The 19939-nt window shown below is 43.4% G+C and overlaps 1 protein-coding gene across 6 annotated transcripts in view; it reads right to left on the bottom strand.

Moving 5' to 3' along the window:
• Positions 1 to 1862: 1862 nt before the first annotated feature.
• Positions 1863 to 19939, bottom strand: part of Sgcg (sarcoglycan gamma) — a 124302-nt gene continuing 106225 nt past the window's right edge. For 5 of the 6 annotated variants that reach the window (XM_003477395.5, XM_013140961.3, XM_013140957.2 and 2 more), the window contains 3 exons: positions 19537 to 19609; positions 4408 to 4531; positions 1863 to 2577 (listed from right to left, as the gene is read on the bottom strand). In XM_003477395.5, coding sequence (XP_003477443.2) covers positions 2404 to 2577; positions 4408 to 4531; positions 19537 to 19609 — 371 coding nt within the window. In that variant the 3' untranslated portion in view covers positions 1863 to 2403. Of the gene's footprint in view, positions 2578 to 4407; positions 4532 to 4555; positions 6360 to 19536; positions 19610 to 19939 lie in introns of those variants that run through there. The other variant, XM_063232514.1, reaches the window with a different exon arrangement.

Genomic DNA, 19939 nt, shown 5'->3' with positions numbered 1-19939 from the left:
TCCTGTAGTGACATCTGTAGTCATAATGTGTAGAAATAGTTGTCTGTTGGCTTCTATTAAAGAGACCCTCTGTGCGCTGAGGACAGAGCCCTGCCACTAAGAAGGCGCTCTGGCAGCACGTCCCTCAGTTCCAGGGCGCTTTGGGTGAGCAGGGCCCGGCAGGCTCACTTGTGGTTGGCAGAAAGAAGGCAGTGTCTGACTTCTCTGCTGCAGCGGTGTTGAGGGGGAATTTTAAGCATGCAGCAGGCTGCCAAAGCTGTGTAAGAAGTGCTCAGTGGACAAAAAAGTGACGCCACATAAACCCTCAGTGTCGGAGTGCAGCCCTCTCAGAAGTCTGCCACCTCACTTACTCTTCCTCAGAGAAGGCCTCCACAAATGGGACGCCACCCTTTTAATAAAGAAAAGTTGGTGGCCTGCAGAAGCCGGTGTCTGTCCGTCCTGCTCTGAGGAGGAAGCCGTGGAAGCCGCAGTTCCTTCCTAGCCCAGAAGCCGTGCTGTGTCCCACTGTGAAGCACTCAACTAGCTTGCTGCAGACTCAACTGTTTACTAGTAAATTCCCACATCTTCATCTTTTTGACTCGTATCTTCCCAGTGGGTTCATAAATTTGAAAGGAAATAAGTGCTTGTTTTTGAATGCTTAAAATACCAGCATTCCTCAGTGTGTGACCCTTTAAGAGTAGCGGTCTGTGTGTCTCATTAGATGAAGTTCATCATCATGACCTTGGAACTTCCCTCAAAATTTACACTGCACAGTGTGTCTAATTTTTTCATCCTTCCTAATGAAGGATAAAGTTCTTATTACTTTAGAGAATGCAGCGATCTACAACTTTCACAGTGCATCAGATTTGTAATTTTATTCAAAATGTTCCAGCCTCTGCATTCATCATACTTCCTTCTTGATCATTTTCTCGACCTCATCATCATCTAAACCTTTTTTGGAAAGCCAAGCGAATTTATAAATGTTCAGTGATGCTGTGTTAGCTAAGTCAGGCTTGGAGATGTTTGTTTTACACAAACGGAAGTAAGAAGATAACAGTCGTGTGGCAGGCATGTTGCAGTGGGAAAGTCAGTCATTAATTTTAAAATTCAGCACTTCGCTAAATGGAAAAAGTGGATGTCAATTTATAATTAAAAGTACCCAGCCCCCGTGAAACTTAGGCGCGTTCCAGTTAGCGGTGAGTGCTCAGGAAGCGCTGTTTTTACTTTCTGGTTTCCTATGTTGTATAATAGCAATTTAAAACTCAGGGAGTTAGGGTGTTAAGAGAGCACCTTATAAAAGCAGCACTAGAACTAAAGTTTACTTTTCTAACTTCTCAATTCTGAGACTAGAAAGTAAACTTGAACTTGTGATACAAAGCCTACAATTAGAGAGTTGCAGTGCTCTTGGTCTTACTATGTCTTTAGCGTTTTGGGAACTGTAAGAACTGGTTATAATAAAACAAGCAAACGCACCGCTTCCGGGGTGGCTGCGTTTTCCAGAGTGAGGGAGTGAGTGGCCCACAGGAAAGGAGCCTGTTTGCATCAACAGCGAGCATCTCCTGAGTAGCTGCATTCAGCCTGGCGGAAACCCCTCCACTTCCGCGCTGTCTGATCTAGGTAAAACGCCCTTTGGGTTTCAGGGTCTTCATCTGTCAGCTTAACTGTAGCCCAGCTATGCAGTTCTTATATTTTAGTGTTTGAGGTGAAGGAGACACAGTATCAAAGTTTTTCCAAGTGAAAGCTATGCAAATTTAAGATCATATTTTTGGTAAGCATCAGTAGTTACTGGTGACCTTGAGACTTGGCCTGAGTCTATCACCAGTAAATTAGGAGCAAACACTACATGAGTTGTGAAGATTAAAGAAAGTAAGACTCAAACTGAATTCTGTGAAAAATGTAGGTTGTTTTTTATTGCATATGGCTGATTTCGTGTAATTTATTTCCTTGACACACATATTAAAAATCAGAACCTTAAATTCTCTTAAAAATCTGAACATTTTCTTGTGAAACGTGACTGTGCCTCACGAAACCCTGGATGTTGAGGTGTGGTGGCACTGACTGGCCCCACTTGGCATGGAGTTGGAGCCACGGATGACTGTCCTAAATCAATCCGTGTGCAACTCGGCATTCCATGACAGTTGACATGTGGGATGGGGAGGGGGCATAGGAAAAGTCACCAGAATCCATTGAAACCAGCATGTCCTTCTGACATTCCTTCAGGTCCTGTGCCTGATATCCACGTAACACGTTCTGTGTGAGCACTCTGCCAGGCACACTTTCTGCAGGGATTCCTCTGGCTAATGAGTCCTCCTGCATCTCCAGTCGCAGTCTTGGTGGGGCTGCGACTCCCAGGTATGACGGCCCCAGACCACAGTCCTGGCTCCTGGAAGGAAGGAAGCAGGTGGTCTCGGAAGGGGCAGCAGTTCAGAGACAGACCTCACTATGCTCCTGGCATGTGGTGCCCTCGCCGGCCGCAGACAGGTACAGCTTCCCATCTGCACACACGCAGATTTCATAGAGTCCCTGTGGGCTACGGGAGCGACCTTGAGTCCCCTCCACCACCTTGGGTAAACGTATGGTCTCAGCATCCAGTGTGAGCTGTTGGAGAGAAAGTGAGAGATGAGACGTAAAGCAGGTATGAAGTAAATCAACAGGAAATTGTGCCCTTCAGGTGTTCCTTGAAAATTTGTGTCTTGCCACAGCTAGTGACATAAGCACCTGACCTAAGTCATGTCTAAATTGCTTGACTCTTTGAAAGTCAAGTCCTATTTTGCATACAGACAGAGGCTTGGCAAGTCCTCCTGCAAACTGCAGGGAAGCCAGTTTTTTCATCTCCCCACTGAGCTAGTCCAGCTGGGAAAATTGGCCAATTGCGTTCAATAAACTGGATTGCTTCTCAGTTTTATGATGCTATGCTTTTGAAGCGCTTCTTGGAGTTATTTAAAAAAGAATAATTTCGCTGATACACATTTATCTTGTGATAAATTCTGACGTCCTACTAAATCCTCTTCCCAGTAGGATAACATACAGTCCACAACAATAAATTCATCTTAATAGAAATTCATCCCTGTGGATATCAGAGTGTATCCCAGCTTTATTTGTGGTTTTATTTTCCTGTGAGAGGCAATTAAATGCACCTTAGCAGCCGTCTCCTGTGTCCTTAGATTTTAAATGTTGCTCAGGTATTTGCCACCTTCTCTTAGAAGGAATAGACAGACGAAACCCAGTTCAAGTACTGAACAAGGAAAGTGATTAGGTTTTCTAGTCATATTACTTAGCTGTACTGAAATGCAGGCTGGGGAACCTTTTTTTGAAAGGAAATAAATACTGTCACACATCCTAATGAAGGTATATTGTGCGTATGGGAAGTTTTCTGCAGCTGTCTCTGAAAAGCCCCACTTATGGCTGCATGAGGCTTGGGGGGTACAGCTGGACACAAGTATAACAGTGGGACAGTATTTGGTGAGAGGCTGGACATCTGCCTCTTTGAATTAGTTCCCAGTAGTAAGTAACACTGGCTATATGCACGGAACTGGCTGTGTGCTACTTATAAAAGTGATGTCTAACTCACTGAAGTTGATAGCATCTTTTCAAAATTAAGATCTGTTTAAGTTTTTTGAAGGTAATACATTTTAAGCATGTGGTGACATGACTTATTAGTCTAGTGAGATTCCTAAATTGCCGATTCCTGTTTCTGCCTTTTCCGCTCCTTCTACTGTATCATTGCCTCATACGTTACATCCTGCACTGGCTTCTCCAGGTGCCTGTCGCATCCCTCCTGCAGGCTGCTGTTGGCAGGTCCCACCCACATACCTGGGGTGGCCGCTGTTGGTCAGCTTGAGGATACTACATCTACATGCATCTCAGCTGCACCGTTCCCAATGTCACATTAGTGTCCCAGGACCCTGTGACCTAGTTAAGCATGTATCTTCCTTGATTGATAAATGAAGAGACAGACTGCAGTCCAGAATGCAAATAGGTATTTAGCAATAGAACCTGGGCTTCCTCACTTTTATTTACAAGTAGCTTTGTGGCAGTTTTCACAGCACTCTGGGCAATGACAGGATGGGTGTTATTTTCAGATAACTCCTATGAACAGCCATCCAGACAGCTGGGATCAGGGGAAATGGCAAAACTGATGTTCCCAGTAAGATCTGAAAGCCTAGCATTTTTCACTATTGAAAGTAACAGTGCCTTGATAGCTCAAATACTGAAGAAAGCTGTGCAGATCTCATATAGAATAACTAATAATTCTTGGCCCTTCTTTTGAGGCTACAGAGACTTTTGCTGTCCTTTTGATGTTTTCTGTTCTATACCTTGGACAGTGCCTCCCACAAACCACCAGAACTTCACATGCGGATGCCTTCCTGTGTGGGGTCCTCAGCAGGGACCTCAGGACAGACAACAGGACCGCTCTGTTACACTCACCATCCCGTCACTGCTCTGAAAAATGATGTCCATTTGAGAAAGGGCCTCGATCTGACCAGCACGTGCATTGATATGAATGCCCCTCGGCGCGTCCATGCTGAGGCTCCTTGTGGGGGATTCCAACCTGAAAGGAGAAAGGAAGCCAAGAAAAGACACTCCTAATAGAAATTCATCCTTGATCTGGGGATAGTGGCAGTGCACCTACAGTCCTTGCTAGTTGACAGGCTGAAGCAGGAGGATCACCTGAGCCCAGGAGTTCAATGGCAGCCTGAACAACATACTGCAGTGAGATCCTGACTCAAAAAAAAGAAAGCCACCTGTTATGGTTTGTGTCTAGGTGTCCCCATAAAGCCTCATGCTGTCATAGGATTTTTTCAGAGGTTGTTGAATCTAGAATGTGTGCTGATCCACTGTGCAATGCTGGGATTAAGGGTGGGTGATTGCTGGATCCGTCCACTGACTGGATTGGCACCGCCCTAATCCTGGTAGACTGGGTACAATATAAGGGACTGAAAGAGGCTTGTTCCCCTTTCTCTTGCTTGCTTTTGCTGTCTTCCGCCACCAGGAACTGCTTTTCTTCTGTGATACCTCTCTGCCAAGCTACCCTGCCTTGGACCCAGCTGATTATGGACTGAAACCTCCACAAACTATGACCTTAAATAAACCTTTTTTCCTTTATAACTTTGGGTGTCAGGTAGTTTGTCTCAGCAATGAGAAAAAAAACTAAGACATCACTCCTTCAAAAAATGGTTAAATGTAGAGGATATAATTAATGAGAATCAGAAACTTTAAATAATTCATGAATTCTGATGTGCTATGCATTATTCATCGATAAATACAGGAATAATGTGTAGTAAAGAAAAGAACATCCTCTCAGTGAGAGTCTGTGGAAGTGGCATCCTGTAAAAGTGAAAGTATTGGACAGCCCTAATCTTCGTGGTATTTGATGGCATGGCAAGCCACACCAGAAGAAAATGCCATTGGAGAATGGCTTTATGAAAGTATTATAGGCAGTTATGTTGGATAAAAATTAACGTACAGTCAGAGACGGGCTGGGCTCTCAGGGAGGTCTGCACAAAAACACAGGCATCAGAAGAGTGGTTGGGGGTGCATCTGAAGAAGGTGGGGCCTCGGGACAGGGTGAGCAGTAACTTGAGATTACACTGTAATCAGTACCTGTTGGCCCAGCAGGCCACACAGGCATCAGTCATCCAGGTGGGTGACCAGAGCATCTGTGCCTTTCTCTGCCCAAAAACGCCTTTGCACTTTCCATGCACCTTTTCCATGCTATGTGACTTGTTTCCCTCTGGGTCAGTGTAGCTAAGTGGCTGTCCATGGAATCCTGTGTGTTGGCTGCAATTTGACCCATGTTGTCCCCACATTGTGACTGCTGTGTAAACCTCCCCAGACAAAGGGCCTTCGGAGCCACGCCATGCGGCACACCACCTAGACATCCTTATTAGCAGGAAACTCTCCCTCCTCTTCTTTTGGTTTGAAGCTTTGCTCCTCAATATTGTGGGCCCACGAATGTGGCACATTGACATCTACCAGCTCGGAAGTTGTATTTCTTCCTATAGCAAAACTGTTACAGTATTTACTTACAGTACAAACTTATTTGGGATAAAAAGGGACAGATTTAAGAACAACCCATCCATTTGATACATGTTCTGAAACAGAATAAAATTTGGTGTAGGATTTATTTATTCAATTTAGAAGCATTACAGAGTAGATGAAAGAATTTCTTTTGGAAAAACACTGAATTGCTAAGGTCCATAGACAGGACAGAGATTGGCCTCAGATGCTTGGTTGTAAAATTTATCAGAATGTCCTTGTGATTAGGCCAGACATAAGAACAGAACCAGGAAAATACAGGCCAGAAAAATTCTGTGCTGCCTGGAAAAGAATGATTTCCCACCAGTTTCCTCTCCACTGATTTCCTACATGTTTCCTGCCTGGAAAGAAGGAAAAGAAGTAAGAACACCTAAGCATCCTGGTGTGGTGGTGTCACGCCTGTAAGCCCAGCGCTTGACAGGCTGAGGCAGGAGGACCACTGTGAGTCTGAGGCCAGCCTGGGCTACAAAGTGAGGACCCAATTCTTAGAAGCAATTCTTAGAAGCCTTGTCCATTTCAGGCAAAATAGGGTAACCTTGAAGGTCCCAGGGAAGGTGAGTCTGCTTCTAAGAACAAAATGAGCTCAGCAGGACTATTTATTAGTGTCTGGAGAGAAAATGGGATTCTTTTTTCTCACTCTCGGAAAGGTCACAGCTGACACTCCTTCAACAGAAGACAGGTCAAGAAGACCAGAGCATAGCAGTTTTATTTAGTCCACATTTTACACGACTTGAGAGCATTCAGAAAGGAAGACCCAGAGACCCAGGGAGAACTTTCCATTTTATGCTTAAGAGTTTTTGTTTGTTTTTGCTTTCGCGACAGGGTCTTGCTATATAGTTCAGACTGGCTTTAACTCACTTTAATCCAGGCTGACCTCAAAGTTATATTCCTCCTGCCTCAGGCTCCTAAATGTTGAAATCGCAGACGTGTGCTACTATGCCCAGCAGTATTCTTAGGACAGCCATGTGGAAATGTGATGGGTAAATGGGTGTGACACGATGGTAACAGGGTCAGGTCCACAAGCCAAGACGAAGTGATGTCACTAGGTGATATGTCCAAGGGCCCACCCTACACAGAAGGTCACTGCCCCTCCATGACTGTGATTACTGTGATGTATTTGTGGAAAAACTTCCTGGGATTGTGGCTGAAGTGAGGGGTAATTAGTACTGTATACCATGTGACACATCACAGATTTCAAACAGTTGAAGTCTAATAATAAATGTACTTAGGAAAATTAAACAGTATGATTTTATATTTCTCTAGAAGTTTCCTAAAATACCTACTATGGATGTTTTGGAGTTATTTGTAAAGTTTTATCCTTCTCAGGTTTTTAAAACAGCAAAACTGACCAGATTTCCTCCTCTGGAAAGAATACAGAAGGCTTTTTGAAACTGAGCAGTAAGCATTTTATCTTACCAGGTAGAATTTTCACAGCTGTGGATATAAAAGAGGTATTTTACTTTGCAGAGATTTCTCTTTGGTAGGGAGTTAAGGATTCTGTGAATATGAACTCTGTACAAATCCAGCAGCAGCCAGTTGTTCTTTCACTGGGGGAGTTCAGACTAATTTGGAGGCAAAGAAGCCAGTGTTCATAAAGACACCATGGTGGGGCTGGGGATTTAGCTCAGCGGCATAAGTGCCTGCCTTGTAAGCAGGCGGTCGTGAGTTCGATCCCTGGTACCGATAAAAAAACGAAAAAGACAAAAAAAGAAAAAAAAAAAAAAGAAAAAGAAAAATAATAATAAGAAAAAAAGACATCATGGCGATCTCCGGCCTAAGGAACAGTGAGTAGGGCAGGAACAAAGCTTAGGAGACGGGTAAGAGGCCCGCAGGATAGTACTGCAGTGGCCCCGTCCATGCTGTGTTCCCCAGCCTGTGCAGTCACCTGTCCTGGACCCCCCTGCCCTAACACAGCACACTTCTCAGTCCGCACTTCTCAGAGATGCCTTCTTTCCAGCTCATGTAGATCCCTCTACCTGGGCCAGTCCTCGTTCTCATTCTGTCCGGCAGCTGACCTGGACAGTGCTGCCACAGGAAGTAGGCGACAGTCCTCATCTCTTTGAATGAGCTCCCCAAATGGACTTTTCCGACCTTAGTTTGAGCCCTAGTGTCCTCCTCCAACGCATTGATGGTCTCCTTCTCTGTGGCTTCAACAGGGACATAAGCCACGCTCTGATCACTGTCCTCAACTTTCTAGCGGACAGGGGTTAGAGATGTCTAGACACGAATCCCAGCTTGTCCTCTCTGATGTACCTGGGTCTCCATATTGCCCCCGCCACCCACAGAGGACTGAAGCCCACAATCCCCTCCCTACCTTTCCCCAAGTGCCAAGGCACTGGCCTCTCTCTTTTGGGCTTAAGGTTGTGGATCTGTAATGTTGCCATCACAGCCAAACCACTCTATGATGCCTCCTCGGAGGGCGACCCTAAAAACTCCTCATTCCGGACCTGATGCTAACGTGCACCTTTGATGAGTGAAGTGGCCCTAACCAAGCCCTGATTTACCCCTCCCGAATCCTAGCAACCCGTATCCATGCCACAAGACTTCAGGCCCCGGGACTCAGCACAACCTACAGGGGATTCTATACTCCTCATACAACCAGAGCTGGCTGCTTGGCCTTAAACTGGACAACTGCTGCCCTCCTAATCACAAAAGCTCAGAAAATAACTTTCCACTGGCCTCTTCACGTTTGGTCCTCTCATAGATTGCCAGACCTGTTAGCCACAGGGCTTTCCAACCCTTCTCTTTCCGGAACTTAAGTCTTACGCTGTACTCTAGCTCCCTGTAAACTCTGCTGTTCTAATGCCTGAAGCTGGCACACAGCTCAGTACTGACGACCATCTCTGCCCTGAGACAGTGGGCTTTCTTGATCAGTTTTTCACCATCTAACTAACCTCTACCCATATCCAGGAGTCTCTGACTTGTTTATTGATGGCAGTGCCTCTATCTCCTTATCAGACTGCTTATACTATGGTGGAGAGTTGTCATGACAGTGAATGTGCTTTGCCTCCAGAGAAGTGATGGAAGCCGCTCTCCTTCCAAATGCTACCACCGCACACATGCCAAGCTTACTGTGTTAACCAGAGTGCTAACTTTAGCACAGAGTGAGACTGTTAGCAAACATCCTGATTCTAAGTATGCCTACAATAGCTTACCTTCCAATGCACAAATCTGGTAAGAAAGGATTATATATTTTATCAGCCAAAGGGATGCTCACTGTAAGTGGGGAGCTGATCCATGGCCATTCCAGGTAGCCTTTCTTCCAGCCAAGGTAGCAGTGACGTGCAGGGGCCATCAAAGGGATAAGAGGTGTGCCACATGCCAGATGATCTGGTTTAGAAAGTGGCCCCACCCAAATAGCTCCTTCCCTTATGAGCAAAGCCAGAAATAATTTCCCATAGTCTCTGGCTGAAAAGGTGACCTGGAGCCCCCTCTCTCTACCTAGACATGGTTCCCTTTATCAGTCTTTCCAGCCTACATTAAGAGCAGGAATAAATGCCTTGGGAGAAAGAAGCCACTTTCGTAAGCTGTGGTGATCCTTACACAGAGAATTAGTCCTCCCACACTCTCACATGCCTCTCCTTGCTGAGCTGAGTTCCCATGTCATGCAGGATCTCTCTCCCGTATCCATTTTGTTTTACAGACACACATATACCTAACCCCACCCAAAAGATTGCTCCACTGTCAATGAACCTCCCTCCAGACTAACATCTGCCTCCTACCTTTCCCCACACACCAGGCGAGAGGCCACTTGTCCATGAACATTGGCAAATTGGCTTTACTCTTACGCCCTCATTAAAAGAATGTGTTATCTACTAGTTTGGGTAGATAAAATTTCCGGATGGACAGAGATCTTCCCAACAACCAGTAAAAGAGTTCTACTGTAGCTAACATCCTTCTAACTGAAGTTCAGGCTCCTGGATCGCCGGCAGTCAGATAATGGGTCACAATTTACCTCTCAGGTTTCTCAACACCTGGCGAAATCTCTTAATGTAAACTGGCACTTTTGTATTTCTCATCACACTCTGTCACTGGGAAAAGTAGAAAAGGTGAACAGGATTTTTAAAAAACAGACTAACTAAACTTACTGCACAAACTCAACAGCAATAAGTCTACCCCCTACCACTAGCCATCCTCAAGTGAGAGCTCTGCTATACTGAGATCCTTTGAATAATTGGACTGTAATGTCTTGCTGGCCCAGAATCCTTCACCTCTCATTCCCCTACTTGATTCCCTAACTAACGGGGACTCATTTACTGAGACTCAAATCCCAAAACCTGTCCCACTGTCTAACGAATTCAAACCCTCCTGACACAGGAGGACTGGGTTTACATATGGGCATCATTAGACTCCCTTGCTCCCGAAATGGGTTGGACCCCATCAAGTAATTCTTACAGCCCCCACAGCAGCCAAGTGTAAGGGCTTTGCACATTGGGTGTACTTCTCTGCTCCAGAGTTGGCCAAATCTCCTCTCATCTGCTCTTGGGGTCCATGCCAATCAAGATCTCATGCCTGCCTCCAATAGTAGTAGCCACTCTGTCAAAGGATGGCTTTTTCCCAAACCTCTTCCAGAATATTGCTTAATATTCTGGACAAAGAACTACCCTCTTATCCTTTCCCCTCCTCCAAAGTAACTTTTTGGAGGTTATCTCTAGCTTTAATAAGCCTTCTCTGAGCCCAGACCCACTCAAATAGAGTTGTTTTTTTCCCCTTGTGTATATGGTACCAGCGTTTTATTCTGGGCCAAAAGGCTGCTTTCAGAGATTCACACCAAAAATGAGAACAGATGGTTGATTACAGCAGGTGACAGGCATCTGGATCACCTGTTTACTTTTGAATTGTCTAATTGGGGTAATGGCAAATAATGAGGTCTCATGGGCCCTTTTGGGGCAAGGGATGATGGTGCTTCCCACTGTTGGGTAGGTGTAGAAGTCCCCACTAATACCAAGGAAGGTTTCTCTTGATGTCTTGCTTTAGTGTTGGTACAAAATTGGATGGCTTTGTCTTGCTGAAATATATGCAGGGACCTGAATTGAATGACAACCACAAAGCTGTCAAAAATCTGCTCCAATTAGGTAATTCAGGGTGACCACTGCATAGGACACACTGTCCCTACCGGCCAGGCGTGGGTAGTGTTCTAATACACTGACATGTAGAAGCCTGCTGTGTGATGAGTTAAGCAACATTTTGGTCTCAACTGCACAGTGGGACGGATACTAAACCTCTGCTGGGAAGGATGCAGTGGGTGTTAGACTCCAGATGATATATGTTATAGCTTAGTACAAAGTTTGTCAGTATTTTGCTTGTGTCCAGAGACTTTGCCTGAGATTGAGACCAATAAATCTGGCAAAAGAAATTTCAAGACAGTTGAATGTTGAGGCTGTAGCATGGCTATTGTTGGGAGATTTTAACCAGATCTATATTATAAGTCAAGAGCAAAGGGTCCTGCAGGATGATTTAAAACATTGTGAGTTTGGCTGAAAAAGGAAGCTCCAGTAAAGTTGTGGATTGCAAAGATAGAGCTGAGAAACTCTCATTTCTGAAACAACAAAAAACAAAAACAACAAAACAAAACAAAACAAAAAATGGGAGATAAAATAGATTGCCTGAAGGCATCACAAAAAGAAGCAAGTCTCCACCCTTTGCAGACTCAAAATTGCAAAAGCAAAAAGAATTTGCTTCAAAGAGAAAGCCACAGAGCACCATGTTCCAGAATGGCCAGCAACATAAAACAATTGTTCTTCAGAATTGTATTCTCAGTGCCCAGTGATCTAGGCACTGGACTCTGACAGCCAACAGAGTAAAAAGCCTGGCTACTGCTCCAGCTTGCAGCAGATCTTGGCATCATCCACGTGGTGTTGGTTTTAGGTACATACAAAATGCAAGAGTTATGGGTTAAAAAGCCTTCCACTTCAATTTCAGAAGGCCAGGAGGCCAGGCAGTGTGCCCCTGAGAGGGCAGTATGTAAAGCTGTAAAGGTAAAGCCAAAGGTGCAGTGGAGACCCCAAAAGTCTGGAAAAGCCATGAGTGTGGGTCATCTAAGGAAAGCTGCAAAGAGAGAGCAAAGCTGTGGGAGCTGTAACCACCTAAAGTGCAACTGCAGTGGATTCACTCAAGCCCTTTGGATTCTCCAGTTTGCCACAGATTGCTTCAGATGCTTCAGATGTGAAACTACAGGACTTAATGTTTGCCCTGCTGGATTTTGCTCTGGCTTTGGTTCCAATTCTTTGTATCTTATGTCACTATGTGTTGAAAGTTTTAAACTTTGTTTTCATTTGTACAGGTGCTTGCAGTTAAGAGTTTGTCTTACATCTTGGAGACTTGAGACTTGGACTTTTCAGCAATGCAGAAACTGTTAGGACTTTGGCAACTCTTTCAGATGGACTAAATGTATAAAGGATGTGCAAGACTCTTTCATGGGGATCAGGGATGCAATGTTACAGTTCTAATGTAATATAATGTTGACAGACTTAATACTGGTTCTTAAGGATTGTTAAATGTGTTGTAATGTTTGAGTTATAAAATGATAAGAATTAGCATGTCTTTGCATCTGGAAACCAATTAAAGTGTGTCTGGTTGCTAAATTGACAAGGGGTGATTTGTTATGATTGATAAATTTTGTCAATTTGAGAATCTAAAAGCTTAAACAAGTAACTCCACAGCTCTGCATCCTGGCTTGTGGAAGATTAGCCATTACCCCTCCTGTTTGTTGTTTTAGTTTGAGAAGGTCAGAAACTTAAGTGACTCATCAGGGGCCAGAGTCCTTACTTTGTAAACATCCTCAGCCTGTGCAAGAGGAGGGCAGGGAGACGGTGTGAGGGCTACACCATCGCTTGTTACAATATAAGGGAGGAAAAGAGGCATGTTCTCCCTTTTACTCTTGCTCCTTCTGCTGCCTTGAAGTGTTTCCCCTGCCTGGAGCCAGCTGATTATGGACTGAAACCTCTACAAACTGCGAAGCTAAACAAACCTTTCCTTTTTAATTTTGGGTGTCTGGTATTTTGTCACATGGACAAGAAAAAAGTAAGCAAGACAGTGTTATATTCTCTCTTCCCTCCTGACCCGGCCCGAGAGCTGGGACACAGTGTGCCCCTGATGGATGGCACCATGCAAAGCATGTGCCCTGGTGCTTCCTTAGCCACTGCCTTCTTGGGGGAGCTGCTGTCAAGGCAGCATTAGATATAGAGGCCCTAGCTGAACTCCTGGCTCATGCATTAAACATCACTCATTGAGTGCTTACACTGTTAGTGGAGGAGACAACCCACAGGAAAAGGTTAGGGTTAGGGTTAGGGTTAGGGTTAGGGTTAGGGTTAGGGTTAGGGTTAGGGTTAAAGGGCTGCACAGCTTCAGATCTGCTCACAGCAGCCCCACGTGGGCAGCTGCAGTGTCCTCTGTACAGCACGCTGCACCTTCACTCCAGATACAGGCACTGTAACAGCAGTCTTGTGAGGTCCGAGAGGAGCAGAGACTATCTCAGGACCTCTCGTGAGGGCCACAGCGGTCACTGAAGTCCAGCATTCTGTCTTGGAGTCTCCCTTTTGTGATGCCTCCTCCTCCAGACTCGCACCTGCCTACTCCTAACCTGCTTACTTCATTTGTTTCAAAGCTTTCTCACCAGCAGAATTGTAGCCACTTTGCAGGCAGTCAGCCAGGAACACATCAAGCCAGTTCTTCAATTTCCACAAAGCCCCCCCCCCCCCCCCCCCCGCTGCATCCCAGGTCATCTGAAGCAGAACGACCAGGTGCCCATCTTTCTTAACCAGAGTCAGGAGTGAGGGAGTCATAGAACTGCTGTCTTGGTCATGGACACTTGGCCAAACCCCAAGATTTACAAGTCCTTATTAATGAGGGATGGAGAGACTGCATCTCCCCGGCAGTCATGGAGAAAGTGCACGTAGGTACCGCAGCCCATTGATCAGGGACTGCACAGCACAGCACAGCGCCCTTCCGAGATGGCCACAATTCCCTCCTGCAAACCCACAGAGGCCCTCAGCCGGGGAGGGCACCACGCTGGCCCTCGTGCCAGCTGTCCCTTAGGGATTTGTCCTACATCAGCCTGCTCTGACCGCTGAGCTCTCCCTAACAATGCTGCTACTTTGCAACAGGAAACTTCCAGCTCCACGGTAATCTGAAGAGACTGCTGTCGTATATTGGATCTGCTAACTGAAGCCTCACTATGTTTCAGAGTGGTGAGCATCAGTGTGAACTCAGGGCTGTTCTGAGCCTCAGTGTGGAATCTGTCTTTCCTCGTGTTTCTGCCAGCATCTGACACTTCCAGCATTTAAGATACTTTCTATTTTGATGAGAGTTATATCATCGTTTGACTTTTTATTTCCCTAATGACTAATGTGGTTAAAAATCATGTGTTTTAAATGTGTTATTATCCTTCTTTCTTCTGTGAGTTGACAACTTTGCTTTTCTAATTATTCTTTAAAATGGAAGCTGGGGTTTGTGGTGCAGGCCTGTAACACTAAAGTTCTGGGAGGCTGATGCAGGAAGATCACAAGTTCAAGTCCAGCCTAGCCAATGTGGCAAGACCCTGTCTCAAAACAGAAAATAAAAACAAAAGGGCAAAGTATGTAGTTCTGTTGCTACAGCCCTGGGTCAACCCCCAGTACCACAAAGAGTTTATAGGGATTAAAAACTATATCCTATTATTATTCACAGTATGTTTCATTGCACAAAAATTAAATATAAATATAGCCAAATTTATCATTTTTCTTTAGTGTATTTTCATTGTCTTACTAAACAATCCTAAGGTTAAAGACACATAGCATTTTCTTTTAGAAATTTTGTTTTTCATTTTGTCTTCAACAGATGGAATTTTGTTATATTAAAACTTTTTATTTTCTATTTACTGCTTTATGCTTTGTTTATAATTTTTTTCTTTCTTTGACTTTCTTCATTGTCACTTTTTGGTAAATATATAGTTTGCTAATTTTTCAGTCTTTCTTTTTTTAATAAAACAAATGAAAATAAGAATTATATTTTCCTAAGTGGCCCTTTAAGTGGTAGGTTTTAAATATTTATTATCAGTTTTTCAAAATCTAAAAACGGATCTACCTTATGATCCCACTATTATGCTATGTGTATTTCACTTCCTCAGGGAAAATGACGTCAGTACATCACAGTGATGCCTCCACGTTCAGGTTTGTTTTAGCACTGCCCACAAAAGACAAGGCGTGGGGTGCCCCAGGCCCTGCCGACAGAGGAGCAGGTGGGGAAAGTGCAGCACACATACTCCAGGGAATGGGACCGAGCCGAGGGGGCCTGGAGCCTTGGCCCTGACGACGTGGCTGCCACTGCATGAACTGAGCCAGGCACAGAAAGACAAGCAGTGCACGCATATTCTTACTCATCTGTGAGCGCGGAAACAGTAGATTTCATGGAAACAGAGGCTGGAACAGTGGTTATTAGCACGGGCTGGGCGTTGAGTAGGTTAGGAAGACCCTGAGTAACAGGAACCGAACACTGTCAGGGAGGAGAAATAAGCTCCAGTGTCCTGCAGCACTGCAGAGGGACTGCAGGCTACAGTAATTTATTAATAGTTTACATCCATAAAGAAATGGAAGAAACACATTCTAAGGCTTCCAACAGAAAGATGAAAATACTTGAGCAGGTGGAAATGCTAATTTTCCTAACTTGTACATTACATATTATATACAAGTATTCAGTTATTATGCCTGGACTCATAATAAATGAAATAATTGTACTGAAAACAAATTATAACTGTTTCAAAATTCCTTTTGTTATTTCCTCTTATCTATGTATCAGTTATAAATATAGTCAATGTATTTTTAGTTTCTAAACCATGCTTATTTTAAAATTATCTTTTTACTAGGGGCATCCACCTTAACTGTATTTACTGATTTAATTGACTGTAGCCCTGGTGCTTCTGGGCTCTGTCAGGACTTGGGCAGAGTCTGGGGCTAGGCTTTTGGTGCACCAGAGATCTTGCTTGGCCTGTGGGTCCCTGCCATGGCAATCCAGCCCCAGCCCCACATCTATGGTGCTTTCCAAGAAGTATCATGGGTTAGCTCCCTTCTCTGCTCTAACCGGGAGCTTCCACTGTGTCACTCAGCCGAGGAAATACCAAAGTTTCCAGTTGGGGTCATTTTGCTTATCTGCTAATTTTACTGACTGTGCAAAGCACTAATTCCCATTAGGTTATTTGGTTAATATTATGTCCCTGCATGGGCTGTAGAAGATTCAAATGCTTTCTTTCTCAGAAGCCATCTCGGACCACCTTGGGAAGGATTTATCTTCATCCTTTCATGCCCCTACTATCATTCTGTATTTCTGCCAGAACAGCCTATTATAGAAGCTAAGTTTTTCTGTCCCCCGGTAGACTGTTAACTTCTTAAGGTGAGAAACTGTATGTTGTTCATCCCATATAACTAGCACATAGATTCTGGTTCAGTAAGAACACTTGCTGAAATGTTAAAAAATACTAAATTACATTATGTATGAATGAAAAGTAGATTTAATGTGGTGTGTCATGTAAATTTAGTTTGCATAAAGTCAATTACCTTTTATCTTCAAGAAATAATTGATAAGTTTTTGGTGTGGTAGAGACACAAAGGAAAAAGAGGACTTTATTGTGGGCACAGGAGGGCTGCAGGAGAGTCAAGCACTCTCGGGTGAGAACAAAGAAGTGGAAGTATTTTATCAGGTCTGGATGGGGGAAGAGTTTGGGAAGTGGGGGAAATGACAGATCAACAGCTGATTTGAAGGAGCAGCTGCCTGTGCAAAACACAAGACAGAAGATTTCCTGGGGGCTGGAGTGGAGGCTTGGGTGGTTGTGGAATTGGGATTGGAGAGGGCTCAGCACATGCACAAAAAGAGAGCAGGTGGTTCATCTCTGGAATAAGAAGGAGATGTACAAGTTGCTCTTGGAGAGCTAAGTTGCTTCTCTGGGCCTGGTACCAAGTTGGGTGGATGTCATGTTAGAGATAGCTGAGCCCCAGGCTTTCGGCATCTGTCAATAATGTCTCCATCTATGACTATCACTGAATAAATATCAAATATTAGATTGTAAAAACGGCACATTTCAAAGATATGTTTATAAAAATATTGTGACCTTAACCTTCCAAATTCCACATTAACTATTTTATTAGATAAAGGAAGATATCCCAAAAATCTTTCTCACTACACTTAGTCCAGGAATGTTATTAGACTCAGGAGAAAAATCTGCAACATAATTTATAGTAAAAATTTGCAGAAGAAAATATACTATGATATAATCAAACTCTGAAGTATGGTAGTAAATAAAGGCATAAATTGCAGGATGGTTTACTCAGGCTGTCCAGGGAATAGGAGGTACCCATACAGAGGTTAGAGTCAGCTAAAACTGAGTTATCAGCCAGCTACATTTTGAGCTCTGTGACTTAAAACATGGCACAATCTAGATCTCATTGTCTCCATTATGAAGCTGTTTACATCTTAATGCTGAGGATGACTAAGTGAGGTAATGAACACTAAGGTACTGAGCACAGTTTCTGGTAGTTGAGGACATTCAGAAAGTGCTGGGTCACATCTTCCATTCTTGCCACCTTCCCGAGGTCGTTCCTTACAGTATTGTTTTCCCAGTCTCTGGGTGTGACACTTAAGCCGTGTCCTCCTCCCTTACCACCATCTTTTAGGAAGCAAGAGAATACTCTTCTCCTTTTATTTTCTAGTAAAATCCTTCTGCATAAACCAAACAAATATATATCCTGATGGGACAACATGAGACAGAATTATTTTGAGATTTATATATTTTAAAACACTGATGCTCAGTTTAAAAGCATTTTGACAGTGCCAAAATGCATTTCATCATTTAAAATGGTTTAATGGGATTATTTTTTAAGAATTATTTAATTGTTTCTGTATCTTAGGAGAATAACATTTTCTTTAATTCTAATAATTCTTCAATATGAAGCTTATGATCTTTTATAAAAATTAATGAAGACTTATAATTTAACTACAGCCATAATTTATTTTTATGTTACAAATGTTCTCTAAGTGCCTTTAATATTTAATTAGATATTAAGTATCGGAGAATGCTGAATTTCCTAACTGCTATTTAGTGTGACTATTAAGCATAATAACAATAGTAAAAATGATTATTTGTATGTGACTTTTCTGTTTATAAAACGCTTCTAACACAATATCTTATTAAATCTTCCCTGTAATACCCTGAGGTAAGGATTGCTGTCAGTATTTTAATAGGGAAAAGACAGTCTGAAATGTGAATCTGACCTACGCTCACAGACATGTTTTACTGTGTCTTGTTTTCTCTATTATACATTATTTATTCTAATAAGCTAATTGTCTAGTATACACTTCAAGTTCAAATTTTAAATATGATTTTAAGTGATTTATTGAACTTTCAGAGCATTTGCTTTAAGACATTTCTTTTGTGCTTTAAAACACAACACTACTGTCATTAACAGTGACTGTATATTTAGTAGCTTCTCAATAAGGTAAAATACACATAGGCCACAGACTTTGTGAAAAGAAGAAATTTGTACATGAAGCTGGAACTGGGTGGTTTTATGAATTCAAGATGGTATGTAGGCATATATTGAGAGATTAAGGCCACCAGGCTAAGGGAAACACCATTGCAAAAGGACAAATACTGTATGCTTCCACTTATGTCAGAAGAGCTGTTTACCAGTATGGAGCTCCTGTGTCAAAAGGAAAAGGGAAAGCATTCTGGAGAAAGATGGCGGTAATGGCAGCAAACATTGTCAGTGTACTGAATGCTGCTAAAGCGTACATCAAAGTGATTAAGACAGTGAATTTTATATAATACATATTTTACCGCAAATGAAAAAGAATCGTATCAAAGGTTAAGGTCTCCAATTTTCTGCACATATGGATTTACCACGCACTTGGTTTTTTAACATTCTTTTCTCTATTAGCAGTGCATATTGACATTTTCAAGAATGCATTTTGCAAGTTTTAAAGTCTATGTAGGGTGCTGTTCTTTGCTACTAAAAAGTATAAAGGTTTTGCCTGGTTTCATAGGCAGAGATGGAACCAGAGAGTCACATGGGTCAGACAGAACAGCTTGTGCAAAAGTGTGGGGTAGAAGGGCCTGGCAGCCACTTCAGTGAGGATGTGAGAGAGGAGACGCTGTATCACAGCCTGGACAGTGCAGGCCCAGCAACACACGCTGGAGTGCTTAGAATTTTCCTACAGTGGATGCAGAATGAGCAACGCATTTCAGTTTGCAGTAAGCAAAGTGATTCTGATCCCAGCGTGAAGGGCGGGGTTGGGCAGGAACCAGCAGGGGCTTTGGGAACAGCACAGAGTCTGAAGTCAAACAGTGGGGCCAGGCGAGGAAAGAGGCCTGGAACTCAGAGACAGAAGAGAAGCAGTAGGACTTGTGACTGATTTTTGGTTTAAAAAATTAGTAGTTGTATGCAAAAAGTCATGAAAATAAAGCCAATCAATGCAATGAATATAATCTGGTGACTACTACTAACATGTTATCCCAGCACATCCGTTGACCTCAGGAACAAAAATTCTTACCTTAGGTCTTCAAATGGGTCCGCTCTGACAAGGGGTGTCTCCACTGAGTGTTCGAAAAGAGCCCCTTCAGGCCCTAAAGAATACCAAAGCACATAAAATTATAATAAATGACATCAGACGTATGCGTCCCTAATCCAAAATCCAAAGTGTTCCAAAATTCCAAGCTTTTTGGGGGTTGCCATGACACCACAAGTGAAAAACTCCACACCTGACCCCATGTGACAGGTTGCAGTCCAAGTGCGGGTGCGCTAACTACCGCCTAGAGTTGCCTGCAAGCTGTATGTGTAATGTGTACTTGAAGCATATATGAATTCTGTCTTTAGACATGAATCCCACCCTTAATACATCGTTCAGATGTAGAGACCTCACCCCTCCATCCAAAATCTGAAATATTTTTGGTCTA

Source organism: Cavia porcellus, unplaced genomic scaffold, assembly GCF_034190915.1.
Source record: "Cavia porcellus strain 051 isolate PalLab524CR breed Dunkin Hartley unplaced genomic scaffold, mCavPor4.1 scaffold_21, whole genome shotgun sequence".
Lineage (NCBI taxonomy): Eukaryota > Metazoa > Chordata > Mammalia > Rodentia > Caviidae > Cavia > Cavia porcellus.
The sequence above is the reverse complement of the archived record's forward strand: the minus strand, read 5'-3'. Positions and strand labels throughout refer to the sequence as shown.